Raw genomic sequence first — 27,912 nt, forward strand, 5'->3', positions numbered from 1 at the left:
ACTACAGATCCCATCTCTCTCCAGTCCCACCACTATCTCTATATATCCTTTGATATTAATGTTTTATTCTAATGTATTTAAATTTTAATTTTTTATGACCGTAAGCCGCCCAGAGTTAATCCTATGGTAAGATAAACAGCCTATACATTTTATAAATAAATATGTAAATAAATACATCAGTAAGTATCCACGTACCAAAATATATATTGAAAAGACTCGGCTGTGTTTTCTTTGCATTGCTGGCAGGTAAAATTCTGCAGGGCATTGATGTAATTGAGATTTATGAGGTGCAGAATTCAAACCAGGACAATTTCATCTTAATGACATGCCTTGGTTTCAATCTGTTGAGGAAGCTGCATTATTTCATTTTTTTTTTCCTATTCCTCTCCTCCTTTCCTTTCATCCTCTCAATAAACAGGTGGTTTACTTCCTGGTTTGCAAACAAGGAAGTTATACTGTTTCCAGTATAAAACTTTTTATACTGGAAAAGAAAGAAATTATACTTGATTAAACGTTCTCCAGAGGAAAACTTATAAGGAGATCTTGAAAAAAAAGATTGTGAGATCTTAGAACTGGGTGTGTTCAGTTCTGGAGACCTCGCCTACAAAAGATATGGATAAAATTGAACGGGTCCAAAGACGGGCTACAAAAATGGTGGAAGGTCTTAAGCATAAAACTTATCAGGAAAGACTTCATGAACTCAATCTGTATAGTCTGGAGGACAGAAGGGAAAGGGGGGACATGATCGAAACATTTAACTATGTTAAAGGGTTAAATAAGATTCGGGAGGAAAGTGTTTTTAATAGGAAAGTGAACCCAAGAACAAGGAGCACAATCAGGTTAGTTGGGGGAAAGATCAGAAGCAACATGAGAAAATATTATTTTGTGGAAAGAATAGAAGATGCCTGGAACAAACTTCCAGCAGACGTGGTTGGTAAATCCACAGGAACTGAATTTAAACATAGAAACATAGAAACATAGAAGACTGACGGCAGAAACAGACCACATGGTCCATCTAGTCTGCCCTTATACTATTTCCTGTATTTTATCTTACAATGGATATATGTTTATCCCAGGCAGGTTTAAATTCAGTTACTGTGGATTTACCAACCACGTCTGCTGGAAGTTTGTTCCAAGGATCTACTACTCTTTCAGTGAAATAATATTTTCTCACGTTGCTTTTGATCTTTCCCCCAACTAACTTCAGATTGTGTCCCCATGTTCTTGTGTTCACTTTCCTATTAAAAACACTTCCCTCCTGAACCTTATTTAACCCTTTAACATATTTAAATGTTTCGATCATGTCCCCCCTTTTCCTTCTGTCCTCCAGACTATACAGATTGAGTTCATTAAGTCTTTCCTGATACGTTTTATGCTTAAGACCTTCCACCATTCTTGTAGCCCGTCTTTGGACCCGTTCAATTTTGTCAATATCTTTTTGTAGGTGAGGTCTCCAGAACTGAACACAGTATTCCAAATGTGGTCTCACCAGCATTCTATATAGCGGGATCATAAACTCCCTCTTCCTGCTTGTTATACCTCTAGCTATGCAGCCAAGCATCCTACTTGCTTTTCCTACCGCCCGACCACACTGCTCACCCATTTTGAGACTGTCAGAAATCACTACCCCTAAATCCTTTTCTTCTGAAGTTTTTGCTAACACAGAACTGCCTGGGATAAACATAGATCCACCCTAAGATAAAATACAGGGAATAGTATAAGGGCAGACTAGATGGACCAGGAGGTCTTTTTCTGCCATCAATCTTCTATGTTTCCATATTTAGTGGCCAAGTGAAGATATTGAAATCTATCTCCAAAGGATTCTCCTGGAGCCTATTTGCTAAATTGCTTTGTTGTTGTTGTTGTTGTTGTTGTTGTTGATGTGATTGTGTCAAAGTTTTAAACAAAACCAACCCGCCTTTGAATCCACCACGTTCATTTCCTCTTGGCAAAGGTTTCCTAGTATTTACACAACAGTCGGTTTGCCTCGGATTTTAATGAATGGGTTTTTCGACATATTAATTAAAATTCTTGGATAGGTTTGTCGGGCACCCTATTAAAAAAAAAAAATCCACCTACCCTGTCTTGGATGGAAGTGGATCGACGGCATTTTAATCTGTTCATGCCTTTCGAACACACCCTGTGAACTGCAAGGCTTCATATTGGCCAGGATTAAATGATGATGAATGGTTGTCTAAATGTGGGGAGAAGGATGGTTGTTTCTGTTTCATGATGGTTTGTGTTATCCGGCATCTATGTCTCCTGGGGCGCTCTCAAGTTGGCTGTTTTCTTACAGATGTTACACAAATTCCTTGTGTGTCCAATCACACTTGGCCAATAAAATTCTCTTCTCTTCTCTTCTCTTCTATTCTCAAACTGGGTAACCTCATCAGGGCTAATCTCACCAGCTCACTGAGGACGTTATCTAGTTTGGTAACGAAATGTCTGGAAAAAAATAGCCAAGCTCAGAGACCACCAAAGACCACAATGTTGTCATAGTCGTCATCGTCCCCCTCCGCCTTTCTTCCTTCTCTCTCCTCCTCCTCTTGCTATCTTCTCTTTTTCTTCCTCCTGCTTTCTCTTCCCCTCTTCCTCCTCCTCCTCCTCTTCCTCCTCCTCCTCTTCCTCCTCCTCTTCCTCCTCCCCACGAACCCCATTTCTTTCTAGCATTGATGATGTTACCTAGTTGAGTAATGAAAGGTCTACAACAAAACAACCAAGCTGAGAGAGCATCAAGGACCATACACTCCTCCTCCTCCTCCTTTCTCCTTCCCTTCTTCCTTCTCTCTCTCCTCCTCCTGCTGTCCTCTCTTCTTTTCTACTCCTTCCCCTCTTCCTTCTCCACCTCTTTTCCACAAACCTCACACCAAGTTCAAAGAGCATCAGTGACCATACAGCCCTCTTCTTCCTCAAGTTGTGCACTTTTCCAATTAGCTACTAATAAAAATAATTTCTTAATATTAAGATTGAAAAGTTTCCTGGTTTGGACCAGTGACTGCAGCTTGGCAACAGGCCAAAATTAAAACAATAAAAATAAAATAACCCATCAACCTCGAAAGCCCAACGTATGAATATTAAATTGAGCAATTACTATGACCTATAAAGCCCTTCATGGCACCGGACCAGATTATCTCAGGGACCGCCTTCTGCCGCACGAATCCCAGCGACTAGTTAGGTCCCACAGAGTGGGCCTTCTCCGGGTCTCATCAACTACACAATGTCATTTGGGGGGACCCAGGGGAAGAGCCTTCTCTGTGGTGGCCCCGGCCCTCTGGGACCAACTCCCCCCAGAGATTAGAATAGCCCCCATGCCTTTCGTAAGCTCCTTAAAACCCACCTCTGCTGTCAGGCATGGGGGAAGTGAGATATTCTGTCCCCCTAGGCTTCTACAATTTATGTATGGTATGTTTGTATGTATGATTGGTTTTTAAAATAAGGGTTTTTAGCTGTTTTTAGTATTGGATTGTCACATGTTGTTTTTACCACTGTTGTTAGCCGCCCCGAGTCTACGGAGAGGGGCGGCATACAAATCCAATAAATAAATACATACATACATACATACATACATACATACATACATACATACATACATACATTTAAAATAAATAAATAAATTTAAAATAAAATTAAAATAAAATTAAAATAAAATAAAATAAAATAAATAAATTTCAACTTATTTTCTCTTACAGGGATGACTTTAACATTAAAGTACTTCAGGCTTTCGTTGAACTGCATGAGTTTGTGGATCTCAATCTTGTCCAAGCATTACGGTAAGAAGTCTGTTGGGGGGAAAAAGGATTAAAAATAGTAGTAGATGGAGAAAAAGGTTGTTTACAATAGGCTGCACATCTGGCATAGAGCTCTTGCTTCACAATCAGGAGGTTGTGAGTTCAATCCTAGGTAGAGGCAGATGTAGTCAGGGGGTTGGACTAGATGACCTGCAGGGTCCCTTCCAGCTCTGTTAATCTGTTAAACAAGTTTTTTTTCTGGTGTTGTGAAGATCCCTAGATGGAACTTTTATCTTGATCTTACTTGTAGAGTTCAGCATTGTGCACAAACTTCTATAGTACACTTAAGCCAGTGTTTCCCAACCTTGGTCACTTGAAGATCTCTGGACTTCAACTCCCAGAATTCCCTGGCTGGGGAATTCTGGGAGTTGAAGTCCAAATATCTTCAAGTGGCCAAGGTTGGGAATCACTGCACTAAGCCACAAGACAGTTTGTGCAGGAATAGCTGGTGTGTTGGGTGATTTCAGCTAATATTGGTTTCTTAATATAATTCATAGAGTAACAAATGTGCTTGTATTGGGATCATCTATAGAGATTTTTTTTTTAATGACAATTTAAAAAATTAAGAAATCAACAAAGCAGCTTTATCCTTCTGACAGAAGGCCATTCATTTTTGGTTGCTATCTTGATTTTTTTAAACCGATCTTTTGGTCAAGCTTGTGCTGTTTTTTTATCTATTGGGTCAAAATTTGCTTTCCCATAGATCAGCGGTTCTCAACATGGGGATCGGGACCCCTTTGGGGGATGAACGAACCTTTCACAGGGGTTGCCTAAGTCTATGGGAAAAGACAAAATTATACTGACTTTGTTTCTATACTGAAAGAGTAGTAGATCCTTGGAACAAACTTCCAGCAGACGTGGTAGATAAATCCACAGGAACTGAATTGAAACATGCCTGGGATAAACATAGATCCATCCTAAGATAAAATACAGAAAATAGTATAAGGGCAGACTAGATGGACCATGAGGTCTTTTTCTGCCGTCAGACTTCTATGTTTCTATGGATGTCTTTTGCAGGCAATTCCTGTGGAGTTTTAGGCTGCCGGGAGAAGCTCAAAAAATTGATCGCATGATGGAGGCGTTTGCTTCGCGCTACTGCCTCTGCAACCCTGGTGTCTTCCAGTCTACAGGTGAGCGGGCGTGGCCTTTCCTACCTGCATTTGTCTTTATCGGTTGGACTGCCACATTCTGCAAGTCTCAACACGTTTGGGGTTGTGACAACTTGGCCGGCTGTTGTCACTGGTAACGACTATTGAAGGTCTCTGACAGTCTCAAAATGGGTGAACAATGGAAACTGCAGTTTAATGTTTCCAAATGTAAAATAATGCACTTGGGTAAAAGGAATCCTCAATCTGGGTATTGCATTGGCAGTTCTGTGTTAGCAAAAACCTCGGAAGAGAAGGATTTAGGGGTAGTGATTTCTGACAGTCTCAAAATGGGTGAGCAGTGTGGTCGGGCGGTAGGAAAAGCAAGTAGGATGCTTGGCTGCATAGCTAGAGGTACAACAAGCAGGAAGAGGGAGATTGTGATCCCGCTGTATAGAGCGCTGGTGAGACCACGTTTGGAATACTGTGCCCACTTCTGGAGACCTCACCTACAAAAAGATATTGACAAAATTGAACGGGTCGAAAGACGGGCTACAAGAATGGTGGAAGGTCTTAAGCATAAAACGTATCAGGAAAGGCTTAATGAACTCAACTTGTATAGTCTGGAGGACAGAAGGGAAAGGGGGGACATGATCGAAACATTTAAATATGTTAAAGGGTTAAATAAGGTTCAGGAGGGAAGTGTTTTTAATAGGAAAGTGAACCCAAGAATAAGGGGGCACAATCTGAGGTTAGTTGGGGGAAAGATCAGAAGCAACGTGAGAAGAAAATATTTTACTGAAAGAGTAGTAGATGTTTGGAACAAACTTCCAGCAGACGTGGTTGGTAAATCTACAGGAACTGAATTTAAACCTGCCTGGGATAAACATATATCCATCCTAAGATAAAATATAGGAAATAGTATAAGGGCAGACTAGATGGACCACGAGGTCTTTTTCTGCCGTCAATCTTCGATGTTTCTCTGTTTCTAAAATTTGTTTGGCAAGGTTTTTGTAAACCTCTTTAGAGCAACCGGGATTGGAAGGCAGGGAAATTGGCCTCATACAGGTAATCCTTGACTTACTACGGTTCATTTAGTGATCATTCACAGTTATGACGGCACTGAGAAAGCAACATAAGACAATTTTTCACACTTAACGGCCTCGGTAGCATCCCCATGGATCATGGGATCAAAATTCAGACGCTTGGCAATGGGTTCATACTTATGACTGTTGCGGTATCCCGGGCTCACTTGATTCCCTCTTACGACCTTCTGACAAGCCAAGTCCGTAGGGAAGCCCAATTCGCTTAAAGACCAGATTACTAACTTTAACCGCTGCAGTGATTCGTTTAACAACGGGTGGCAAGAAAAGGTTATTAAAATGGTGGCGAAACTCACTTAACAACCGTTTAGCTTAGCCACGGAAATTTTGGGCTCAACTATGGCTGCATATTGGGGACTCCCAGGAGCCATTGCATGGAAACAAAATTCAAATTAGCAATAGCAATGACAATAGCATTTAGCATATTACAGATAAGAGGAATAGTAAATCCCTCGGTAGATGACTATCCGACAGTTACAAAATGTAAATACAGTGTTCCCTCGATTTTCGCGGGTTCGAACTTGGTGGATAGCCTATACCACGGTTTTTAAAGAAATTTTAATTAAAAAATACTTTGCGGGTTTTTTTTCTCTACCACGGTTTTACCCGCACAATGACGTCATACGTCATCGCCAAACTAATAATTTTTGCAAATAAATAACAAAAAAAAATTATTGTTAATAAATAATTATGTTTATAAATATCAGGATCACTAAGTGTCTTATTCAATGGTGAGTACCAGTAATAATGGTGAGTAAATGATTGTTAAGGGAAAATGGGAAATGATAATTTAGGGGTTTAAAGTGTTAAGGGAAGGCTTGTGATACTGTCCATAGCCAAAAATGGTGTATTTACTTCCGCATCTCTACTTCGCGGAAATTCGATTTTTGCAAGCGGTCTCGGAACGCATCCCCTGCGAAAATCGAGGGATAGCAAAAACTGTATAGCAAAAACATGTAGAAATTCTTGATAGCATCTAATTTGGAAAGTGAAAACTAGCAGTCAACAGTATAGTTGACAAATTTTGTTGTTTAGGTCTACGTGAAATATTTTGTCAGTCTTTACTTGTCTTGCTATTATGTTGTTTCTTTTTATTAATATGTTGCTTTTTTTTCTTTGTTGTTTTTGATGAATTTATTTGTCTGTTTGTTTGTTTGTTTGTTGGATTTGTATGCCGCCCCTCTCCATGGACTCGGGGTGGCTAACAACAGTGACAAAAAACAGAATGTAAAAATCCAATACTACAACAGCTAAAAACCCTTGTTATAAAACCAATCATACATACAAACATACCATACATAAATTGTAGAAGCCTACGGGGAAAGATTATCTTAATTCCCCCATGCCTGACGGCAGAGGTCGGTTTTGAGGAGCTTACGAAAGGCAAGGAGAGTGGGGGCTATTCTAATCTCTGGGAGGAGTTGGTTCCAGAGGGTCGGGGCCGCCATAGAGAAGGCTCTTCCCCTGGGCCCCGCCAACCGACATTGTTTAGTTGATGGGACCCGGAGAAGGCCCACTCTGTGGGACCTAACTGGTCGCTGGGATTAATCAATAAAAACTATTTTTTAAATAAACAACAACAGTATTAAGACATATATACTGCTTCATAGGGCTTTATAGCCCTCTCTAAGGGGTTTTCAGAGCCAGCATATTGCCCCCAACAATTTGGGTCCTCATTTTACCCACCTTGGAAGGATGGAAAGCTGAGTCAACCTTGAGCCTGGTGAGATTTGAACTGCCAGCAGTCGGCAGAAGCAGCTTGCAATATCGCACTCTCACCACTGCGCCACCAAGGCTCAGTTTGAAGATTTCCTTCTTGACTCCATGCTTTGAGTTGTGTCCCAAAATCAACACAACTCCAGCAGGATGTCTTTTCTCTCGGCCGGGGGTCCTTAAGAGAGGAGAATGTAGTTGTTTACTTTTTTGCTATTTTGCCAGAGGCTGGTTTTTACAAGCAGCTGTGCAGGACAAATCTTCCGGCAGGACAAAGTCTCTAAGTCCAAATGACCTGCTTTGATCTTCCCGTTCTCCAGATACCTGCTATGTCCTCTCCTTTGCAATCATCATGTTGAACACCAGTCTACACAACCACAACGTGAGAGACAAGCCAACAGCGGAGAGGTTTATATCTATGAACAGAGGGATTAACGAGGGAGGAGACCTCCCAGAAGAATTGCTACGGGTAAGTAAGTGGGATTTGTCGAAGCGTGGAACTCATTGCCGGACTCTGTAGGGTCATCCCCAAACCCCCAACACTTTACCCTTAGACCAGCGGTCCCCAAACTACGGCCTGTGAGCCGCATGCGGCCCGCTGAGGTCATTTATCTGGCCCGCGGGTGAGTGACAGGAACACATCTAATTTTCCATGAATAAAATGCGGTATTTTGTTAGTAACTAATATCAATCGTCAAAAAAGTTGCAAAAGTTTTCTTTCTAATTTTGTCATCCAGTTACATTCATTTTCTTTTAATTAAATTCCCTCCTCAAAAAAGTACACCACCAATTATATTTCTAACTTATTAACCATTATGCCAAAGTGCTTCCTTCTTTCTTTATACATTTTTCTATAAGCCAAGAAAACCTTGTATAGCTAATCAGATGTCAACAAAAGAAAATTAAAAACAAAACATAAACATACATGAATTTCAGACTTCTTCCCCCCTTCTAAATAGTACGTTCCCATTTTGTTTTTTACTTTAAAACAAGGTATGTGCAGTGTGCATAGGGATTTGTTCATAGGTTTTTTTTATAGTCCGGCCCTCCAAGAGTCCGAGGGACAGTGAACTGGCCCCCTGTGTAAAAAGTTTGTGAACCCCTGCCTTAGACTATCCACGGTTGACCTCTCCAGATTCCTAGGAGGTCAGTAAGGGGCGAGTACAAGTGCACTAGAGTGCCTTCTGTCCCCTGTCCTATTGCTCTCCTATATCTCCTACACTATTCTTCTTTCCTATACAGTATTTATTCTATTCTTTCACCCATATATTTTATTCCCATTTCTTCTCTTCTTTCTTAGATATATCTTACTATGAGTATATCCTCTATAACCTTCATTATATATTTACTATATGTATACCCAATATAACTCTCATTGTGCAATGGACAAAATCAATCAATCAATAAAATAATAAATTTACAAGCGGGATGAACACGTGATGTGGCGTGTTCGTGAAGGATGGCCAAGGAATCGGAACTGCCTTCTACCGCACGAATCCCAGCGGCCGATAAGGTCCCACAGAGTTGGCCTTCTCCGGGTCCCGCCGACCAAACAATGTCGTTTGGCGGGCCCCAGGGGAAGAGCCTTCTCGGTGGCGGCCCTGGCCCTCTGGAATCAACTCCCCCCAGAGATTAGAACGGCCTCTACCCTCCTTGTCTTTCGCAAATTACTCAAGACCCACCTTTGTCGCCAGGCATGGGGGAGTTAAGATATTCCTTCCCCCTAGGCCATCACAAGTTATGCATGGTATGTTTGGTTTTTTATAATAAGGGTTTTTAGTTGTTTTATTAAATTGGATTGTTACATGTTGTTTTACCATTGTTGTTAGCCGTCCCGAGTCTGCGGAGAGGGGCGGCATATAAATCCAATAAATGAATGAATGAATGAATGAATCAATCAATCAATCAAATCAATCAATCAATCAATCAATCAATCAATCAATCAATTGTTGGGATGATAAAGCGGGTTTTATATTAACTGGATTTAGGATTTATATTGTATTGTACATTGTTAGCTGCCCCAAGTCTCCGAAGAAGGGCGGCATCTAAATCCAATAAATAAATACTGTATTTTTCAGAGTACAGTGATCCCTCGATTTTCGCGATCTCGATCTTCGCGAAACGCTATATCGCGATTTTTCAAAAAACATTAATTAAAAATATTTTCCCACCCGATGACGTCACTCTCTTCCTTTCTCATCTTTCTTTCTCTCTCTCTTTCTCTCTCTTGCTTCTTCCTCTCTCACACTCTCTTCCTCCCTCTCTCATCTCTTTCTTTCCTTCTCTCTCTTTCTCTATCTCTCCCCCTCTTGCTCTCGAGCGGCGGGCGGCGGGCGAGCGGCGGGCGAGCGGGCAGCAGCGAGGAGCCGAAGATCGGGGTTTCCCCTTTGCGTGGGCGGCAGGGAAGACCCAGGGAAGGTTCCTTCGGCCGCCCAGCAGCTGATCTGCTTGGCAGCGCCGCAGCAGCGAGGAGCCGAAGATCGGGGTTTCCCCTTTGCGTGGGCGGCGGGGAAACCCCGATCTTTGGCTCCTCGCTGCTGCGGCGCTGCCGAGCAGATCAGCTGCTGGGCGGCCGAAGGAACCTTCCCTGGGTCTTCCCAGGTGCGGAAGTAAAAACACCATCTGCGCATGCGCGGCCATGGAAAAAGGGCGCGCATGCGCAGATGGTGTTTTTACTTCCGCACCACTATATCGCGAAAAATCGATTATCGCGAGGGGTCTTGGAACGGAACCCTCGCGATAATCGAGGGATCACTGTATAAGATGCACCTTAGTTTTTGGGGAGGAAAATAGGGAAAAGAATCTGCTTACCAGGTATTCCTTGGGCTAGCATCCTTAGTCTGGTCAGCTTCAGCACATCATTTTATCCCATGGTTAGGGCTTTAAAAAACCCTTATTCAGAGAGAGTAAAAAGGAAAGAGTTTGCAAGCCGAATACTAAATACATACTTGGTAAAACTGAACCAATAGACCCTCACTCAGTCAAAGACCTTGGAGTACTCATTTCCAATGACCTAGGTGCTAGAGCCCACTGTAACCGCATTGCCAAAAAGGCTTTCAGAATTGTAAACCTAATCTTATGTAGCTTCTTCTCTAGAAACACTGATTTATTAACCAGAGCATACAAAACATTTGTCAGACCTATTCTAGAATATAGCTCACCTGTGTGGAATCCACACTGCATATCAGATATTAATACAATCGAAGGAGTCCAGAAATACTTCACAAGAAGAGTCCTTCACTCCTCCTCACGTAACAAATCACCCTACTCCTCCAGACTTCAAATACTAAATCTAGAAAATTTACAACTACGTCGTCTCCGAACTGATTTAACTGTTGTTCATAAAATCATACATCATAATGTACTCCCTGTCAGTGACTACTTCACCTTTAACAACAACAACAGAAGAGCACGTAATAGATACAAACTGAATGTAAATCGCTCCAAACTTGACTGCAGAAAATACGATTTCAGCAATAGAGTGGTCACTGCCTGGAACTCATTACCTGACTCTGTTGTTGCTTCCCCCAACCCCAAAATCTTCAACCTTACATTATCTACAATTGACCTCTCCCCTTTTCTAAGAGGTCTGTAAGGGGCGTGCATAAGAATAGAATAGAATAGAATAGAATTTTTATTGGCCAAGTGTGATTGGACACACAAGGAACTTGTCTTGGTGCATATGCTCTCAGCGTACATAAAATAAAATATACATTTGTCAAGAATCATGTGGTACAACACTTAATGATTGTCATAGGGGTCAATAAGCAATGATGAAGCAATATTAATAAAAATTATGTGCCTAATGTCCCTGTCCTACTGTCTTATTATCCTTTCTATTACTACATTCTACTTATGTTATGTTAATATGTACTATAATACTATACTTGTTTGACAAACAAACAAGTAAGTAAGTAAGTAAGTAAGTAAGTAAGTAAGTAAGTAAGTAAGAAAGAGCTGGGAACATAGCAAGTAGCTTGTTAGGGCTAGAAAGAAACATTTGGAGCAAGTTAGTGCAATGGGTTGAAAAAACCTCCATATCTGTGGTACTTAACCTTCTCTGCCCTCTGGGTTTCTTCCAGAATTTATACGAAAGCATTAAAAACGAGCCCTTTAAGATCCCAGAAGACGATGGGAACGATTTAACCCACACCTTCTTTAATCCAGATCGAGAAGGCTGGCTCCTGAAATTAGGTGAGTCAATCCATTCTTCCCCTCCATCTTCTGACTCGGCTGATGGTTGATTTGTCGTTGTCCCTTTCCGCCTTTCCACTGCTGGGGCTGGAAGTCACATCGAATGGCCACACTTATCCCTTTCTGCTGATGTCATCATTTCGCTGGGGGGAAAAAAATCTTTCTTTTTGATGATTTTACGCCGAGCTGTGGAATTGGATTTCTGAGGTTACCAATCTCAACCCGAATGCATGCTGTCCATTTCCCCCTCCCCCCCGAGCATCTGAGCCCATCAAAAGTTCTGTTGGATTTGAACGACCTTTCATCAGTCCTTATTCTGTAATGTACACTGCTCAAAAAAAAATAAAGGGAACACTCAAAGAACACATCCTAGATCTGAATGAATGAAATATTCTCATTGAATGCAGTGGTACCTCTACCTAAGAACGCCTCTATTTAAGACCTTTTCTGTTCTGCCGGCATGTCCCAACTGCCCGTAATTATAGGGTAATTAGTCCAAAAAGACACACACCATACAACCAAAAGTCTTTATCAACAGAAAAGCAGAAAAACCTCCCTTTTTAAATGTCAAAGGGATTTTCTGGTACACAGAAGGCACAGGTTAAATGCAATCCAATTTCTCACCCAGTAACTGGGAAATTGAGTCCAATTCCAAAGTCCAAAAAGTCCACACACAGTCTTGAACATGGAAACAGAAAAACTACGATCTTGACAAAACTATGAATCAGATAAATTTCCACAAGGCTAAACCAGCATGCTGCTCTTTTTATCTGTGGCACTAATTACAGCAGCTCCACCCAACCACAGGTGGCCTCACTTATCTCCTGTAATAATCCTTCAGTTGTTCTCTCCTATGCATCACTCTACGCATGCGTGGGTCTGTCATAAGTTCTTGTTCAGAATCCAGGGATGATAAGAATGATTGATCTCCTCCTGGGCTGTCTGCCAAACTCCCCTCTTCCCTGCCACTCACGCTTCCTTCATCAGAGGAGACTTCGTTGGGAGATTCTATCGGGAGCAAAACAGGCCTGTGGCATGTGGATGTTTCCCCCACCTCCACCTCCACATTCCTTGGGGCAGGAGCTGGGCCAGAGCCAACCACAACATTTTCTAAATAAGAACTGGGTGTTCAAGAGTTTTTTGTCTCCTCTCAAGAACCATTTTTTACTTACAAACTCGAGCCTCCGAAACTCTAACCAGAAAAGGCAGGGAGAAGCCTCCATGGGGCCTCTCTAGGAATCTCTTGGGAGGAAACAGGGCCTCCACCTTCCCTGTGGTTTCCCCAATCGCACGCATTATTTGCTTTTACATTGATTCCTATGGGAAAAATTGCTTCTTCTTACAAACTTTTCTACTTAAGAACCTGGTCACGGAACGAATTAGGTTCATAAGTAGAGGTACCACTGTACTTTGTTCTGTACAAAGTTGAATGTGCTGACAACAAAATGAAATTGATTGTCAATCAGTGTTGCTTCCTAAGTGGACAGTTTGATTTCACAGCAGTTTGATTTACGTGGAGTTATATTGTGTTGTTTAAGTGTTCCCTTTATTTTTTTGAGCAGTATACCTTTTATCATTGGTTACCAGGGAACACGCAAGCTTTTTCTTTTTATATCCCTGAATGTCTTTTGTTTTACCCAATCCATGTTATTTGTGCCTTTCTGTTGGTTTGATTTGGGGGTTCTGATTTTTTTGGGGGGGGGAACGAGTGGTTTAAACGTGCCTTCTTGTTTTCCTTTTGGGCTGAGATCTCTCACCTTTCTGTTCTGTGACTGGCTGTCTCTTCTTATTCTGCGTTAGGAGGTAAGGTATCTCTCTTTTCGTCTTCCCTTGCTTGCTTTCTGCTTTCCTTTAATCCTTCCTCGGCATTTGTTTCCTCTGCTTGCCACTAAATGGCTCGGCAGAGCCTGCAAAATTGCGTGTGCCTAAATCTATAAACCCATAGCAAATTATTGAGTCCTCGGTAACATCTTAACATCCGCTCACTGACCAGCTTGATTTAGGGCAGTGGGAGTGTGAACTTCAGCTGCTAGTGTTGAGTGTAAACCAGGATAGCATTTGTAATTTCTTTTTAGAATAGAATAGAATATAATGGAATGGAATAGAATTCTTTATTGGCTAAGTGTGATTGGACACACAAGGAATTTGTCTTTGGTGCAGATGCTCTCAGTGTACATAAAAGAAAAGGTACATTTGTCAAGAATCAGAATAGAGTAGAGTAAAATAGGAATGGAATGGAATGGAATGGAATAGAATAGAATTCTTTATTGGCCAAGTGTGATTTTACACACAAGGAATTTGTCTTTGGTGCAGATGCTCTCAGTGTACATAAAAGAAAAGGTACATTTGTCAAGAATCAGAATAGAGTAGAGTAAAATAGGAATAGAATGGAATAGAATAGAATAGAATTCTTTATTGGCCAAGTGTGATTGGACACACAAGGAACTTGTCTTTGGTGCATAAGCTCTCAGTGTACATAAAAGAAAAGATACATTTGTCAAGAATCAGAATAGAGTAGAGTAAAATAGGAATAGAATAGAATGCAATGGAATAGAATAGAATTCTTTATTGGCCATGTGTGATTGGACACACAAGGAATTTGTCTTTGATGTATCTGCTCTCAGTGTACATAAAGGAAAATATACATTTGTCAAGAATCATGTGGTACAACACTTAATGATTGTCATAGGGGGTCAAATAAGCAATCAGGAAACAATATTAATAAAAAATCTTACGGATACAAGCAAAACGTTACAGTCATACAGTCATAAGTGGGAGGAAATGGGTGATAGGAATGATGAGGAAAAAAAGAGTAGTAATAGTAGTGCAGACTTAGTATATAGTTTGACAGTGTTGAGAGAATTATTTGTTTAGCAGAGTGATGGCGTTCAGGGAAAAACTCTTCTGTTTTTCATTAAAGTATCAATTTGTTGGATTTTGCTGCAATAGATTCTATTGTATGGAACTGGCTAAATTCCAGCGAACAGCATTGACATAAACCTGTGTTTATTCCAATGTCAAAAATGGATGCAAACAATGTGAATTGATGCAGGAGATTTAACAGACATTTGTTAATAACAGACATTCTCATGTTGGTTTGCTGAAGTATGGCATCGGTGTAGTTTATTTCTGTTTCTGCTCTAGTTTTTGGTATCTTTTTTTCTTCTGTGTTTGATCCCTGAGCAACATCTCTTAAAAATACCGCTACAGATATTCACCACTATTGCAAACAATAGGTTCTCCAAAGTCATCCAGACGCTGATGAAAGAATTGACGATCAATGGACAATTAAATAATTGAGATTCAAGCTCTGCTGTTCCTTTGAAAAGGGGCTCAGTTACAAGCTTCGTAAGCTCCTCAAAACCCACCTCTGCCGTCAGGCATGGGGGAATTAAGATAATCTTTCCCCCTAGGCTTCTACAATTTATGCATGGTATGTTTGTATGTATGATTGGTTTTATAACAAGGGTTTTTAGCTGTTGTAGTATTGGATTTTTACATTCTGTGTTTTGTCACTGTTGTTAGCCGCCCCAAGTCCACGGAGAGGGGCGGCATATAAATCCAATAAATAAATAAATAAATAAAATTCAGATTTTGCAGACCGACCTGCCCAGGTAGCATCTGTTTTCATTCCCAGCTAACTCCCTAACTTAACTCATTTCGGCGTCTGATCCTCATCCATGTCACAGGCAGGAAACATCTACTGCCCTATTTTAATGTTACGGAGGATGGAAAACGAAGTAATGAATTGCAGATGGTTTAACTCCTCCTCAACGACCTGATTGCCAGAAACCTCAGCCAGAAATCTTGAGGTTTGTTTTATTCTTTGGCAAATCTGCCTTCTCACGGATCCCCCAAAAAGGGGATTTTGCTCCAAAAATCTCCCAGGATTAGGACTGAAAAAAAGGCATCCCTGTCCTTTTTTTCCTAAATAAACCCCAGCAAATTTTTTATTTATTTATTTTGTCCAATACATAACACACATTGAAGAGAATAGATATGTAATAATATAAATAAAGAAAAGAATAGAAGAAAAGATATAAAAGTATAGGTGAACAAATTTGAAAGGAAGAAAAGATAAATGAGATAAGGAGAGACAATTGGACAGGGGACAGAAGGCACACTGGTGCACTTATGTATGCCCCTAAGGAACCTGGAGAGGTCAATCGTGGATAGTCTAAGGGAAAAATGTTGGGGGTTAGGGGTTGACACTACTGAGTCAGGTAATGAGCTCCACGCTTCGACAACTCGGTTGCTGAAGTCATATTTTTTACAGTCAAGTTTGGAGCGGTTCATATTAAGTTTGAATCTGTTGCGTGCTCTTGTGTTGTTGCGGTTGACGCTGAATTAGTCATTGACAGGTAGAACGTTGCAGCATGTTTCAATTCAGTCCCAAAGATGCTGTTTTTTCAAGAGGCAACTGGACTTTGATTGTTTCATAAAGACCTTTCGCTTCTTTTTTGGGGGATGGGTGGGTGTATAAAATTTTCTTTATTTTTTCTCCAACATACAATAAAAACAACATAAGCAGTAAAAAAAAAACCCCACAGAATCAGTGCCTAAAATAATATAATAATGATAGATACTTTTTATCCTCTTTTTTGCTAAATTATCTCTTTTAAACTTTCCTTTGTCTGCTTTTGCTGTGGTTTTCATTCCCCTCTCTACCCCAAAATTAATACTTTTTGGCGTAGCGTTGAGGATTCTATTTCTCCTTCAAGCAGGATTAAAAAAATAATAATTCTGTAACGCCCAAGTTTATTTTGGGTGAATTTGGAGACATTGCCTAATGATTAATTGCACGCCAATTGAAGGGGTGGTAGAGGCAATGAAATTCCCTGCAGCAGATGTTGGAGCTGGACAAAAGAATTTTGCAAGCAAAATTTCTTGGATCCCTGGGAAGGCTCCCTCCGGACAAGACAATTTTTAAAATTCCCAATTATGGAGTCTGTTGGCCTCAGCTCAGCTCAACTGTCTGAGACAAAACCTTTTCTTATAAACAGCCAAGGTCTGGTTTTAATTACTTCCTCTTCTGCTGGGGGAATAAATATGGACTGCATTCCTTGGTCTTCTTTCTCCAATGTTTCTGTTGAAAAGGAATAATTTGGTCACTCGTGCCCTATTTTCCTAACCAGGAAAGGAGAGAATGTCTCTCTCTCTTTCTCTCTCTTTTTTTAATGCCTTATTTGCGTACCCAAATGCCTGCGTTTTTGATCTTTTGGGACATTAAATAACCCTTCAGTAGAAAAGAAAAAAGTAAATTAGAGAAACGTGGAAGGAATTCTAAAAGCACACCGAGAATAAGGTTGTTTTGCAGGAAAACATGGAGCTCTTTTGCAGAAAAAAACATTTGAGAAGTGAACGGGTCCAAAGACGGGCTACAAAAATGGGGGAAGGTCTTAAGCATAAAACTTTATCAGGAAAGACTTCATGAACTCAATCTGTATAATCTGGAGAAGGGAAAGGGGGACATGATTGAAACATTTAAATATGTTAAAGGTTTAAATAAAGTTCAGGAGGGAAGTGTTTTCAATAGGAAAGTGAACCCAAGAACAAGGGGGCACAATCTGAGGTCAGTTGGGGGAAAGATCAAAAGCAATGTGAGAAAATATTATTTCACTGAAAGAGTGATAGGTGCTTGGAACAAACTTCCAGCAGACGTGGTTGGAACTGAGTTTCAACATGCCTGGGGGAAACCTAATCCATCCTAAGATAAAATACAGGAAATAAGGGCAGACTAGATGGACCATGCGGTCTTTTTCTTCCATCAATCTTCTATGTTTCTATGGGTGAACCCAGCCGGAGGCAGCTCAGTTGATGACAAACCATGGATAGAGTATTGTGTCTGAACTCGACTAAGTGTGGCTTAATTGTCAATCCATAGTTCAATAATCCCGGCTTAGCTCAGCAAATTGATCCAGCTACCCTTCCTGGATATAAGGAGAGTCTCAGTAACCTTGTGTTCATTTTAACCCTACTTCTGTATCCATTCGCCATTCAACTATCTTTTGACACGGCTAATCATTAATAAAATAACAAAGTTATTTTGTCCCATTGCTGACAAAACTAAACCCAAGTGGCTTGTCTTGTTTTGCAGGTGGGCGCGTGAAAACCTGGAAAAGGAGATGGTTTATACTAACTGATAACTGCCTCTATTATTTTGAATACACAACAGTGAGTATGGTTTATAGGTGTCGATAATAATGTCATTTCTTCCACAGCCAAACTATTTCAACTGGTTGACTGGGGTATTTTTTTTTCCCTAGGACAAAGAACCCAGAGGAATCATTCCATTGGAAAATCTTAGCATCAAGGAAGTTGAAGATCCAAGAAAACCAGTAAGATCTCCCTCCTTCCCCCGACTTCTTGAAAGATCCTTTTCTTCCCAAAGGATCTTTCTTGATTTCCTTTAAATGGATCTTCCTCATCCATAGCAAGCAGCTCTCGTGGATGGTACCTGCTGGTTTAGTGGTACTTAGTGGTACTTAGTGGTAAACATCTTGTTCTGGAGATGCATCTCAACTGCTTAGCATTGTGAACATCTGCTAAAATAAAATAGAAAATGTCTGATGCGCAATTGAGTGGGGCCAGATGTGAAGGGATGGTATTATGACAACTCAAGATGGTGGACAAATGACCACATGAATGAGGCCTGGATCTTCTTTACAAACAAGGAACTTCAATCCTCACTCTCTCATCTATCTGTCTGTCTGTCTGTCTATCAATCATCTATCGATCTTATATCATCTATCATCTATCTTTTGTCTTCCATCTTATCTATCTTATGTCATCTCTCTCATCTATCATCCATCCATCCATCTATAGATTATCTATCACCTATCCATCTATCAATCTTTTATCATATCTATCTTGTGTGCAATCCTATACTGCAACCAAAGTATTGGATTTCAGAAAAACAAATTTTAATGCAGTGGGGGAATATTTAAATAATGAATTAAAGGGGAGGGATAAAATGGCAGGAACAAGCACCCAGTGGACTGTATTAAAAAAGGCCATCTTAAAAGCCACAGGACTGTATGTAAGGCAAATAACTAAAAGTAAAAGGAAGAAGAAACCGCTATGGTTTAGCAATGATGTAAGGGCTATAGTCAATGAAAAAAGGGCTGCCTATAGGAGGTATAAAGAGTCCGGATGTATAGGTGATACAGAGGTGTATAAAATGAGACAGAAGGAGGCGAAACAGATAATATATGCTTCTAATCTGAGGTTAGTTGGGGGAAAGATCAGAAGCAACGTGAGAAAATATTATTTTACTGAAAGAGTAGTAGATCCTTGGAACAAACTTCCAGCAGACGTGGTTGGTAAATCCACAGTAACTGAATTTAAACATGCCTGGGATAAACATATATCCATTGTAAGATAAAATACAGGAAATAGTATAAGGGCAGACTAGATGGACCTTGAGGTCTTTTTCTGCCGTCAGTCTTCTATGTTTCCATCTTATCTATCTTCTATCATCTCATCTCTATCTACTATATATATCTAGATTATCTGTCATCTATCTGCTATCTATCATCTATCGATCTTTTATCATATTTATCTTCTATCATCTATTTTCCATCTTATTTTCCATCATATCTCATCTGTCTATCTCTCTCTCGATGATCAATCATCTATTGATATTTTATCATATCTATATTCTATCATCTATCTATCTTACCTATCTTCTCTCATCCCTCTAATCTTTATCTTCTTTCATTCATAGAACAGTAGAGCTTCAATCATGTGTTTGAGGCACCATTTTGACTTCCTTGAGATATTCCCAATTTAGAGAAATAAAACAAGCAGCGATAGAAAGCGCTCAGGCGGTAATAGTCTTGGGTTGGAAGGATGCGACAAAATGGACAATGCAAAATTGGTACCGGTACATGGTGGACCACATTCAATTTGAGATTATGGATAAAAGGATGAATTTGGTTAATGAAACTGATTTGCGACAACTGATGGGACGATGTGACAAGGTAAGATGATATATGGCGAGTAGAATCCGAGACCAAGCTACAAGAAACAAATTGGAATCACTTTATAATATGTAAATAGATACTTTGCTCTCGGGTTAAAATGGTTTATACAAGAAACCCCCAATTTGGTGGTGGGGTATGAATGTTTGTCTGGTGGTGGGCACAATTCACAAAACACTTAGAAACATAGAAACATAGAAGACTGACGGCAGAAAAAGACCTCATGGTCCATCTAGTCTGCCCTTATACTATTTCCTGTATTTTATCTTACAATGGATATATGTTTATCCCAGGCATGTTTAAATTCAGTTACTGTGGATTTACCAACCACGTCTGCTGGAAGTTTGTTCCAAGGATCTACTACTCTTTCAGTAAAATAATATTTTCTCATGTTGCCTTTGATCATTCCCCCAACTAACTTCAGATTGTGTCCCCTTGTTCTTGTGTTCACTTTCCTATTAAAAACACTTCCCTCCTGAACCTTATTTAACCCTTTAACATATTTAAATGTTTCAATCATGTCCCCCCTTTTCCTTCTGTCCTCCAGACTATACAGATTGAGTTCATTAAGTCTTTCCTGATATGTTTTATACTTAAGACCTTCCACCATTCTTGTAGCCCGTCTTTGGACCCGTTCAATTTTGTCAATATCTTTTTGTAGGTGAGGTTTCCAGAACTGAACACAGTACTCCAAATGTGGTCTCACCAGCACTCTATATAAGGGGATCACAATCTCCCTCTTCCTGCTTGTTATACCTCTAGCTATGCAGCCAAGCATCCTACTTGCTTTTCCTACCGCCCGACCACACTGCTCACCCATTTTGAGACTGTCAGAAATCACTACCCCTAAATCCTTCTCTTCTGAAGTTTTTGCTAACACAGAACTGCCAATGCAATACTCAGATTGAGGATTCCTTTTCCCCAAGTGCATTATTTTACATTTGGAAACATTAAACTGCAGTTTCCATTGCTTTGACCATTTATCTAGTAAAGCTAAATCATTTACTTGTTTTATGTTGTGTGAATCTTATATTGTAAAAAAATCAATAAAAATATTAATATAAAAAAAGGTATTCCCAACCCCGCTCTTTACCTTTAAAAGAAAAATTAAGAACTCCAGACCTGAAAACATTACAATCGCCACATCATGTTAGTGTGACCCTTATATTCTTTTGTGTGTCTTCCTAGTTTTTATCTGGTTTTGATTATCTGGTCATTTCTTAGTCTTGACTGCTATCTTGGGGATCGTGGATTTCAATTGTAAACCCCTTATTATTGCAAGGGAAAAACAGGTTGTAGAAACGATCCTGTCTTATAATGCACCGGTTGCGGCCCTATCTGGACCGGGACTCACTGTTCACAGTCACTCATGCTCTCATCACCTCGAGTTTCAACTAATGCTCTCTACATGGGGCTACCTTTGAAAACTTCAGATTGTGCAGAATACAGCTGCAAAAGCAGTCATGGGCTTCCCTGAATATGCCCATGTTACACCAACACTCCGCAGTCTGCATTGGTTGCCGATCAATTTCCGGTCACAATTCAAAGTGTTGGTTATGACCTTTAAAGCCCTTCATGGCATCGGACCAGAATATCTCCGAGACCGCCTTCTGCCACACGAATCCCAGCGACTGATTAGGTCCCACAGAGTGGGCCTTCTCCGGGTCCCGTCAACTAAACAATGTCGGTTGGCAGGCCCCAGGGGAAGAGCCTTCTCTGTGGCGGCCCCAACTCTCTGGAACCAGCTCCCCCCAGAGATTAGAACTGCCCCTACTCTCCTTGCCTTTCGTAAGCTCCTAAAAACCCACCTTTGTCATCAGGCATGGGAGAACTGAGACATCTCCCCCGGGCATATACAATTTATGCATGGTATGTTTGTATGTATGTTTGCTTAGTAAATGGGTTTTTTTTAAAAAAAAATATTTTAAATTATAATTATTAGATTTGTCATGAACTGTTTTATTTTGTTGTGAGCCACCCCGAGTCTGCGGAGAGGGGCGGCATACAAATCTAAATAGTAAATAAATAAGTAAAAAAATAAAATAAATAATAAACAATGACATTTATGAAGGTGAAATATATCAACACTGGTGGAAGAAAGCTGGGGATGAATGTTGGCGTCTGCATCAAAGCAACTCTGTACCAAACTGAGATTAAAATGTCAATGTTGTTCTGTGGTTTGCTCCCTAGAATTGCTTTGAGCTGTACAACCCCAGCCACAAAGGACAGGTGATCAAAGCATGCAAGACTGAAGCGGATGGCCGGGTGGTCGAGGGCAACCACGTGGTGTACAGGATATCGGCCCCCACGCCTGAAGAAAAAGAAGAGTGGATTAAATCCATCAAGTGAGGACTTTATTCATGGAAAGTAGCACAAGGCCAGCTGAAGGGAGCTGTAGGGAGAGCCCAGATGTTAAGGCTGTGAGTTCAGCCCTAAGTAGAGGTAGAGGTTTCTCTCTCTGGGCACAATGAAAATATATCTGCTGAACAAAACTCCATATTGGCAACAGGAAAGGCAATGGGCCATTCAGACATCCTGCTAGCTCCATTCAGTTGCCCAGACTCCGCCTCACAAGGGATTACGGGGTCATTAAATGAGGATTATGAGATCATACGGAGTACAGTGGTACCTCTACTTACGAACTTAATTCGTTCCGTGACCAGGTTCTTAAGTAGAAAAGTTTGTAAGACGAAGCAATTTTTCCCATAGGAATCAATGTAAAAGCAAATAATGCGTGCGATTGGGGAAACCGCAGGGAGGGTGAAGGTTCTGTTTCCTCCCAGGAGATTCCTAGAGAGGGCCCACGGATCTTATACTTAGAAAAATACGGTAATTGCCCAAAGTCCATACAGAAACTGTGGTTTGTCCTTAGTTTGTTATGGTCCAGGCAAGAGTTTTCCAAGGTTGGCAATTTTAGGATGATGGACTTCAACTCCCCGAATTATTCCCCAGTGCAAAACTTGTAAAACTAGGTTGAAAACTTTATTATTATTATTATTAATAATAATAATAAAAAAAATAAAATAATAATAAATTATTTATTATAATTTATTAGCAACTCAGAGTCCATTTGGAGTGAGCGGCATATAAATACAATAAATAAATAAATATATTATTATTATTTATATTAATTTTTTATTATTTATTTTCTTTCGTTTTAGGGCAAGCATCAGCAAGGACCCTTTTTACGACATGCTCGCCACGCGGAAGAGACGGATTGCTAACAAGAAGTAACACTTTGAGGAAGGACTCTCGCCATCCCCGTTGCCCAGTGCGGAGGAAAACCTCTCTCGTCCCAGCAAAGCTTGTGTCTTTGCTGTCCCTTCGGGAGTGTGCAGGAACTGCCCCTGAGCTGGACATCTCCCGTTCCTCTTTACCTTGTTGGGGATTGTGATTCGTCAGTGTCCTGTCCTTCCTGATAGAGGGGGGATCTTTTCCTCTGTGTCTTTAAGAGCTTACATCCAAAGCTTACATCCAGAGCTTACATCCAGACTGTTGTGCGTAACATTGAACCCTGCTGATGTGGCTTTAATGTGTGATCCCATTTCTCTCTCCTCTTTAAAATAGTCATGCTTGACGCTTTCCAGGAAGTTGCTATTCTCCCCCAACTGGTAATTCCCCCATTCTTGGGGTATTAGCTCAGTCCTTCATATTGTTTCCTCCGAGAGGTTCTCGTTCCTAAGGTTAAGCTTCCAAGAAAGGAGATGGAAGGGACCTCCAATCCTTGCTCAAATAAAGGAAAAAATAGCCGTTTGCTGGCAGTTGAGGGGGGGAAAATGACACCCTGAACGTCACACCCTTGTTACGGAAGTTGTGCCCCATTTGCACAGGTCCACCTAAGAGAGGCAGGTGCGTTGTGGTACTCAAGAAACTCTAGGTGTTGTGAATCCACGTCTGGTGAGCGCAAAGCCACGAGTGAAAAACGAGGGATTTCTGAATATCTGAAATGCTGAGGATTTTAATCTCAAAGGGTTGATCTATTCAGCCCTTTGTTTGCTTCCCTGAAGCCTGGGAAGGTCGAAAAATGGTTCAACGTCCCAACCGGAAGTTGGTATCCGAACTTCCTGTAGGCCCGTTGGGACCGTTTTTCTCAATCCCCAGGTTCCATAGGCTTTCCCAAAGCCTAGGGAGGATGAAATGGCCTTCCCCTCGCCCTCCGGGATGTGGTTTATTTTATTTATTTTATTTTATTTATTAGATTTGTATGCCACCCCTTTCCGTGGACTCGGGGCGGCTCACAACACAATAAAACAATTCATAACAAATCTAATAATATACAATTTAAAATCTAATAATATACAAGTTAAAAAACCCAATTTTTAAGCAGACATACCTACAAACATACCATACATAAATTATATAGGCCCGGCGGAGATGTTTCAATTCCCCCATGCCTGACAGCAAAGGTGGGTTTTGAGAGGTTTACGAAAGGCAAGGAGGGTAGGGGCAGTTCTAATCTCTGGGGGGAGCTGGTTCCAGAGAGTCGGGGCCGCCACAGAGAAGGCTCTTCCCCTGGGGCCCGCCAACCGACATTGTTTAGTTGACGGGACCCGGAGAAGGCCGACTCTGTGGGACCTAATCGTGCACACATGCATGTGTGGGGGACCATTGCATTATGGGTGAGGGCACACACGTGTACAATAAATAGTGCGCACTCGTGCCCTTTTGGCACCTGAGCAAAAAACCGTTCGCCCCCACTGCCCTATAACGTCAGACCCATTTTTTATTTAGGGAATAAAACAGATCTTCCAAGATTCATGGAAGAATTGAGATGGAACGCTTCTATTGGGTTTAAGATAACCCAGATATTTTGGGGAGGATGGAGCTAAAGCCTCAACTTAAATTGTTGCCTAACCTGGACGACTTTTGAGAAGTGTGGACTTCAACTCCCAGAAGGTCTCGGCCTGCGTGGAGAATTCTGGGAATGGAGTTAGGTGCTGGCTTGGGAATCCTGGGAGTTGGTCCACCCATCTTAAAAGATATCCAAGTTTGCCAAACACAGATTTAAAGTTAACGATGTTCCTGGTTTCATCTCATCTCTCCCCTCGCCGCGAAGTTAGGCCAAATGCCGTTTCTCCCTGCGCCATCTTTGCGGCCAACAAAACTCGGAACGGCCCGTTGCCGCTGGCTGCTTCCCTGCTGCCATCTAGTGGTCATCCGGACAGTCACTAATTCTGCCTCGGTTGCCTTGTGTTCAGCGATAGGCTACGAGCCGGAAGGCTAAATTGTGCTTGCCACCGCGGTTCGTTAAGTTCTTGTAGGGCCAGCGCGATTTTGCTTCTGCAAAACCGCGCTGTGGACGTAGCAAAATCGCGCACGGAGCCGCAGATGCGCCTGTGTTTTGGCACGCAGGGAAGCACAAAAACTTCGCCGAAACACAGGCGCACCTGCGGCTTCGTGCGCGATTTTGCTATCTCCACAGGTGCAGAAGCAAAATCGCACTGGTCCCACAAGAACGTATGAGCTGCGACAGCACACGCCATTTAGTGTTCTGGCTCGTAGCCCACCGCTGCTTGTATCCTTGTTATCTTAACAAGGGGTTTTTTGGGGTGGGGGGAGTTTGAGGTTGGGTCTCCAAAGGGGTTTTGGAGAATTCAACAGCACTTTAAGTTCAGCTGGCCTGACAGGTGCGAAATTTAACGGGATTTGGGCTGGGGAGCTCATTTGAAGATTTGGGACTGGGACATTGCTTGTGGTACTACATTAAAAAAAGAACTTTTAAAGTTCCAGGGCATTTGGAAGAGTTCATATTTTTGGGGTGGGGGAAAGAAGCCTTATATCAGTGATGGTGAACCTATGGCACGGGTGCCACAGGTGGCACACAGAGCCATATCTGCTGGCATACGAGCCGTTGCCCTAGCTCAGCTCCAATGTGCCTGTATGTGCCAGCCAGCTGATTTTTGGCTCACACAGAGGCTCTGGAAGGGCGTTTTTGACTTCCAGAGAGCCTCCGGGGAGATAGGGGAGTGTTTTTAGCCTCCCCTGGCTCTAGGGAAGTCTTTGGAACTTGGGGAGGGCAAAACCACTAGCCTACTGGGCCCACCTGAATTTGGGAAATAGGCCATTTCCAGCCTCCAGGGGGGCGGGGCAAGCTGTTTTTGCCTTTCTCATTGAATTATGGGTGTGGGAACTGGCACATGCGTGATAGCGCATGCACATGCTCTTTCGTCACCGAGGAAAAAAAGGTTTGTCATCACTGGCTTATATGTTTGCAAAGGTAATACCTACAGGGGGTGGACAAAGAAATGGAAACACTTGACTTTTTGCCATAACATGTTCAAATCTATCAAAACGTGACTTATTTTAATGTTTTTTAAAATTCTGTTATTTGATATTTGATGTCTTTTTAAACTACCTTTTTTTTTTTACAGAAATTGTTTATAACCTTCTAGAAATGGCAGACCTCTCAGACTTTCAAAGAGGCCAAATGGTTGGTGCTCGAATGGCAGGCGCTAGTGTAACAGAAAGTGCCCGAATGTTTGGCGTTTCAAGAAGTCAAGTCTCAAAAGTCATGACTGCTTTTGAAAGAGAAGGGAAAAACGTCCTCAGCCCAGCACAAGTCGAAGTTGTCTGAGTGAGACCGTCGGACTCCTAAAGCGAATGGTTAGAGCGGATCGCAAGACTGCAGCAGCTCCTAAAATCACTGCAGAGCTCCATAGACACGTACAGAACCCAGTTTCCACAAAAGCTGTTCAAAGGGAGCTTCACAAATTGGGATTCCACGGAAGAGCTGCAACATGTTTCCAATTTTTTGTCCACCTCCTGAATATTTCTAGTTAGGCTTGCAGGGGAAAAAAAGTTTGACAGACTGACGAAAGCTTAATAATGGCGATTTCCGACTAACCATTGTTTACCAATTGAGGACCCTCCTCCTCCATGGCATAATTCTGCAAGATTTAGCGGTCCGCTGAAAAGGAGGCCAATGGTGGCTTTTAAGAGGTATGGACTTCAACGCCCAGAATTCCCGAGCCAGCACAGCTGGCCGGCTGAGGAATTCTGGGAATTGAAACCCACAAGTCTTTAAAAGTATGAAGAACACGGTTCTAAATTAACTGAAATTTTGGCTTCGCATGCTTAGGCTGTGTTTTTCGTCATACCCTCATTCTGTTCACGACACACGTTGGGTTGTTTTTTTCTTTGGAACTGTCTAACACAGTGGTTCTCAACCTTTCTAATGCTGCGACCTCTTAATATAACTCCTCATATTGTGGTGACCCCCAGCCATAAGTCCAGCGCCAATTCTCCAAACAGAGCTTTAAGCTGATTGGCAGGAAGGTCAGGAGGACACCCCCAATGTCAACTCCTGATTGGGTCAGATTGTAAAAATATGTTCCAAGGCCACAGAATAGAAGCTTTAGTTCCTAACATTAGGACAGAGGTCTTCAAACTTGGCAACTTTAAGACTTGTGGACTTCAACTCCCAGAATTCTCCGGCCTGCTATGCTATGCTATGCTGGCTGGAGAATTCTGGGAGTTGAAGTCCACAAGTCTTAAAGTTGCCAAGTTTGGGGACCCCTGCATTAGGGGGAATTCGTCTTTTCCCAGGGTCTTAGGCGACCCCTGGGAAACGGTCGTTCGACCCCCAAGGGGTCCCCAATCCCCGAGGTTGAGAACCACTGGTCTAGCAGTAGTGAGAGAAGTGAAGGTACAGTTTTCCATCTATACGGGCCATTTTTTTCCCCCCAGCCAGGTTTTGCAAATGAAAGTCTGTTGACCACCACCCCTTCCCCAAATTCTATTTTCTTGTACAATATTTCTTAACCACTCGATGTAAAGTAGCGTGTATATAGTGTACATCTGTCTATTGACCGGGTGCTTGGTTATCAATAAAGTGCACAATATAATTCTGTATCCAAATTGCATGACTGTTTTTAAAATTCCCATTTAAGCGACGGAGCCCCAACGCGAAAATTCAATTCGAGGAAGGCGGACAGGAATTTCAGGAAAACATACAGGCTTCGCCCTTGATGTACCACCATTTGTAAGTTAGAAGGGTGTGGGGAAAAAAATCAGTCCATGCATTTATGTCTGTTGTGGCATCCCCAGT

General features: G+C 41.5%; 1 protein-coding gene across 1 annotated transcript in view; it reads left to right on the top strand.

The window, feature by feature from the left end:
- CYTH3 (cytohesin 3) overlaps positions 1-27,716 on the top strand; it is an 81,582-nt gene extending 53,866 nt beyond the window's left edge. Inside the window, exons 6-13 of the mRNA XM_070761207.1 lie at positions 3,690-3,770; positions 4,806-4,918; positions 8,010-8,158; positions 11,772-11,883; positions 17,981-18,057; positions 18,150-18,221; positions 22,056-22,210; positions 23,027-27,716. Of these exons, the coding sequence (XP_070617308.1) occupies positions 3,690-3,770; positions 4,806-4,918; positions 8,010-8,158; positions 11,772-11,883; positions 17,981-18,057; positions 18,150-18,221; positions 22,056-22,210; positions 23,027-23,099 (832 nt within the window). The 3' untranslated portion in view covers positions 23,100-27,716. The remainder of the gene's footprint in view (positions 1-3,689; positions 3,771-4,805; positions 4,919-8,009; positions 8,159-11,771; positions 11,884-17,980; positions 18,058-18,149; positions 18,222-22,055; positions 22,211-23,026) is intronic.
- Positions 27,717-27,912: the final 196 nt, after the last annotated feature.

This window comes from Erythrolamprus reginae, chromosome 9, assembly GCF_031021105.1.
Source record: "Erythrolamprus reginae isolate rEryReg1 chromosome 9, rEryReg1.hap1, whole genome shotgun sequence".
Taxonomy (NCBI): Eukaryota; Metazoa; Chordata; class Lepidosauria; order Squamata; family Dipsadidae; genus Erythrolamprus; species Erythrolamprus reginae.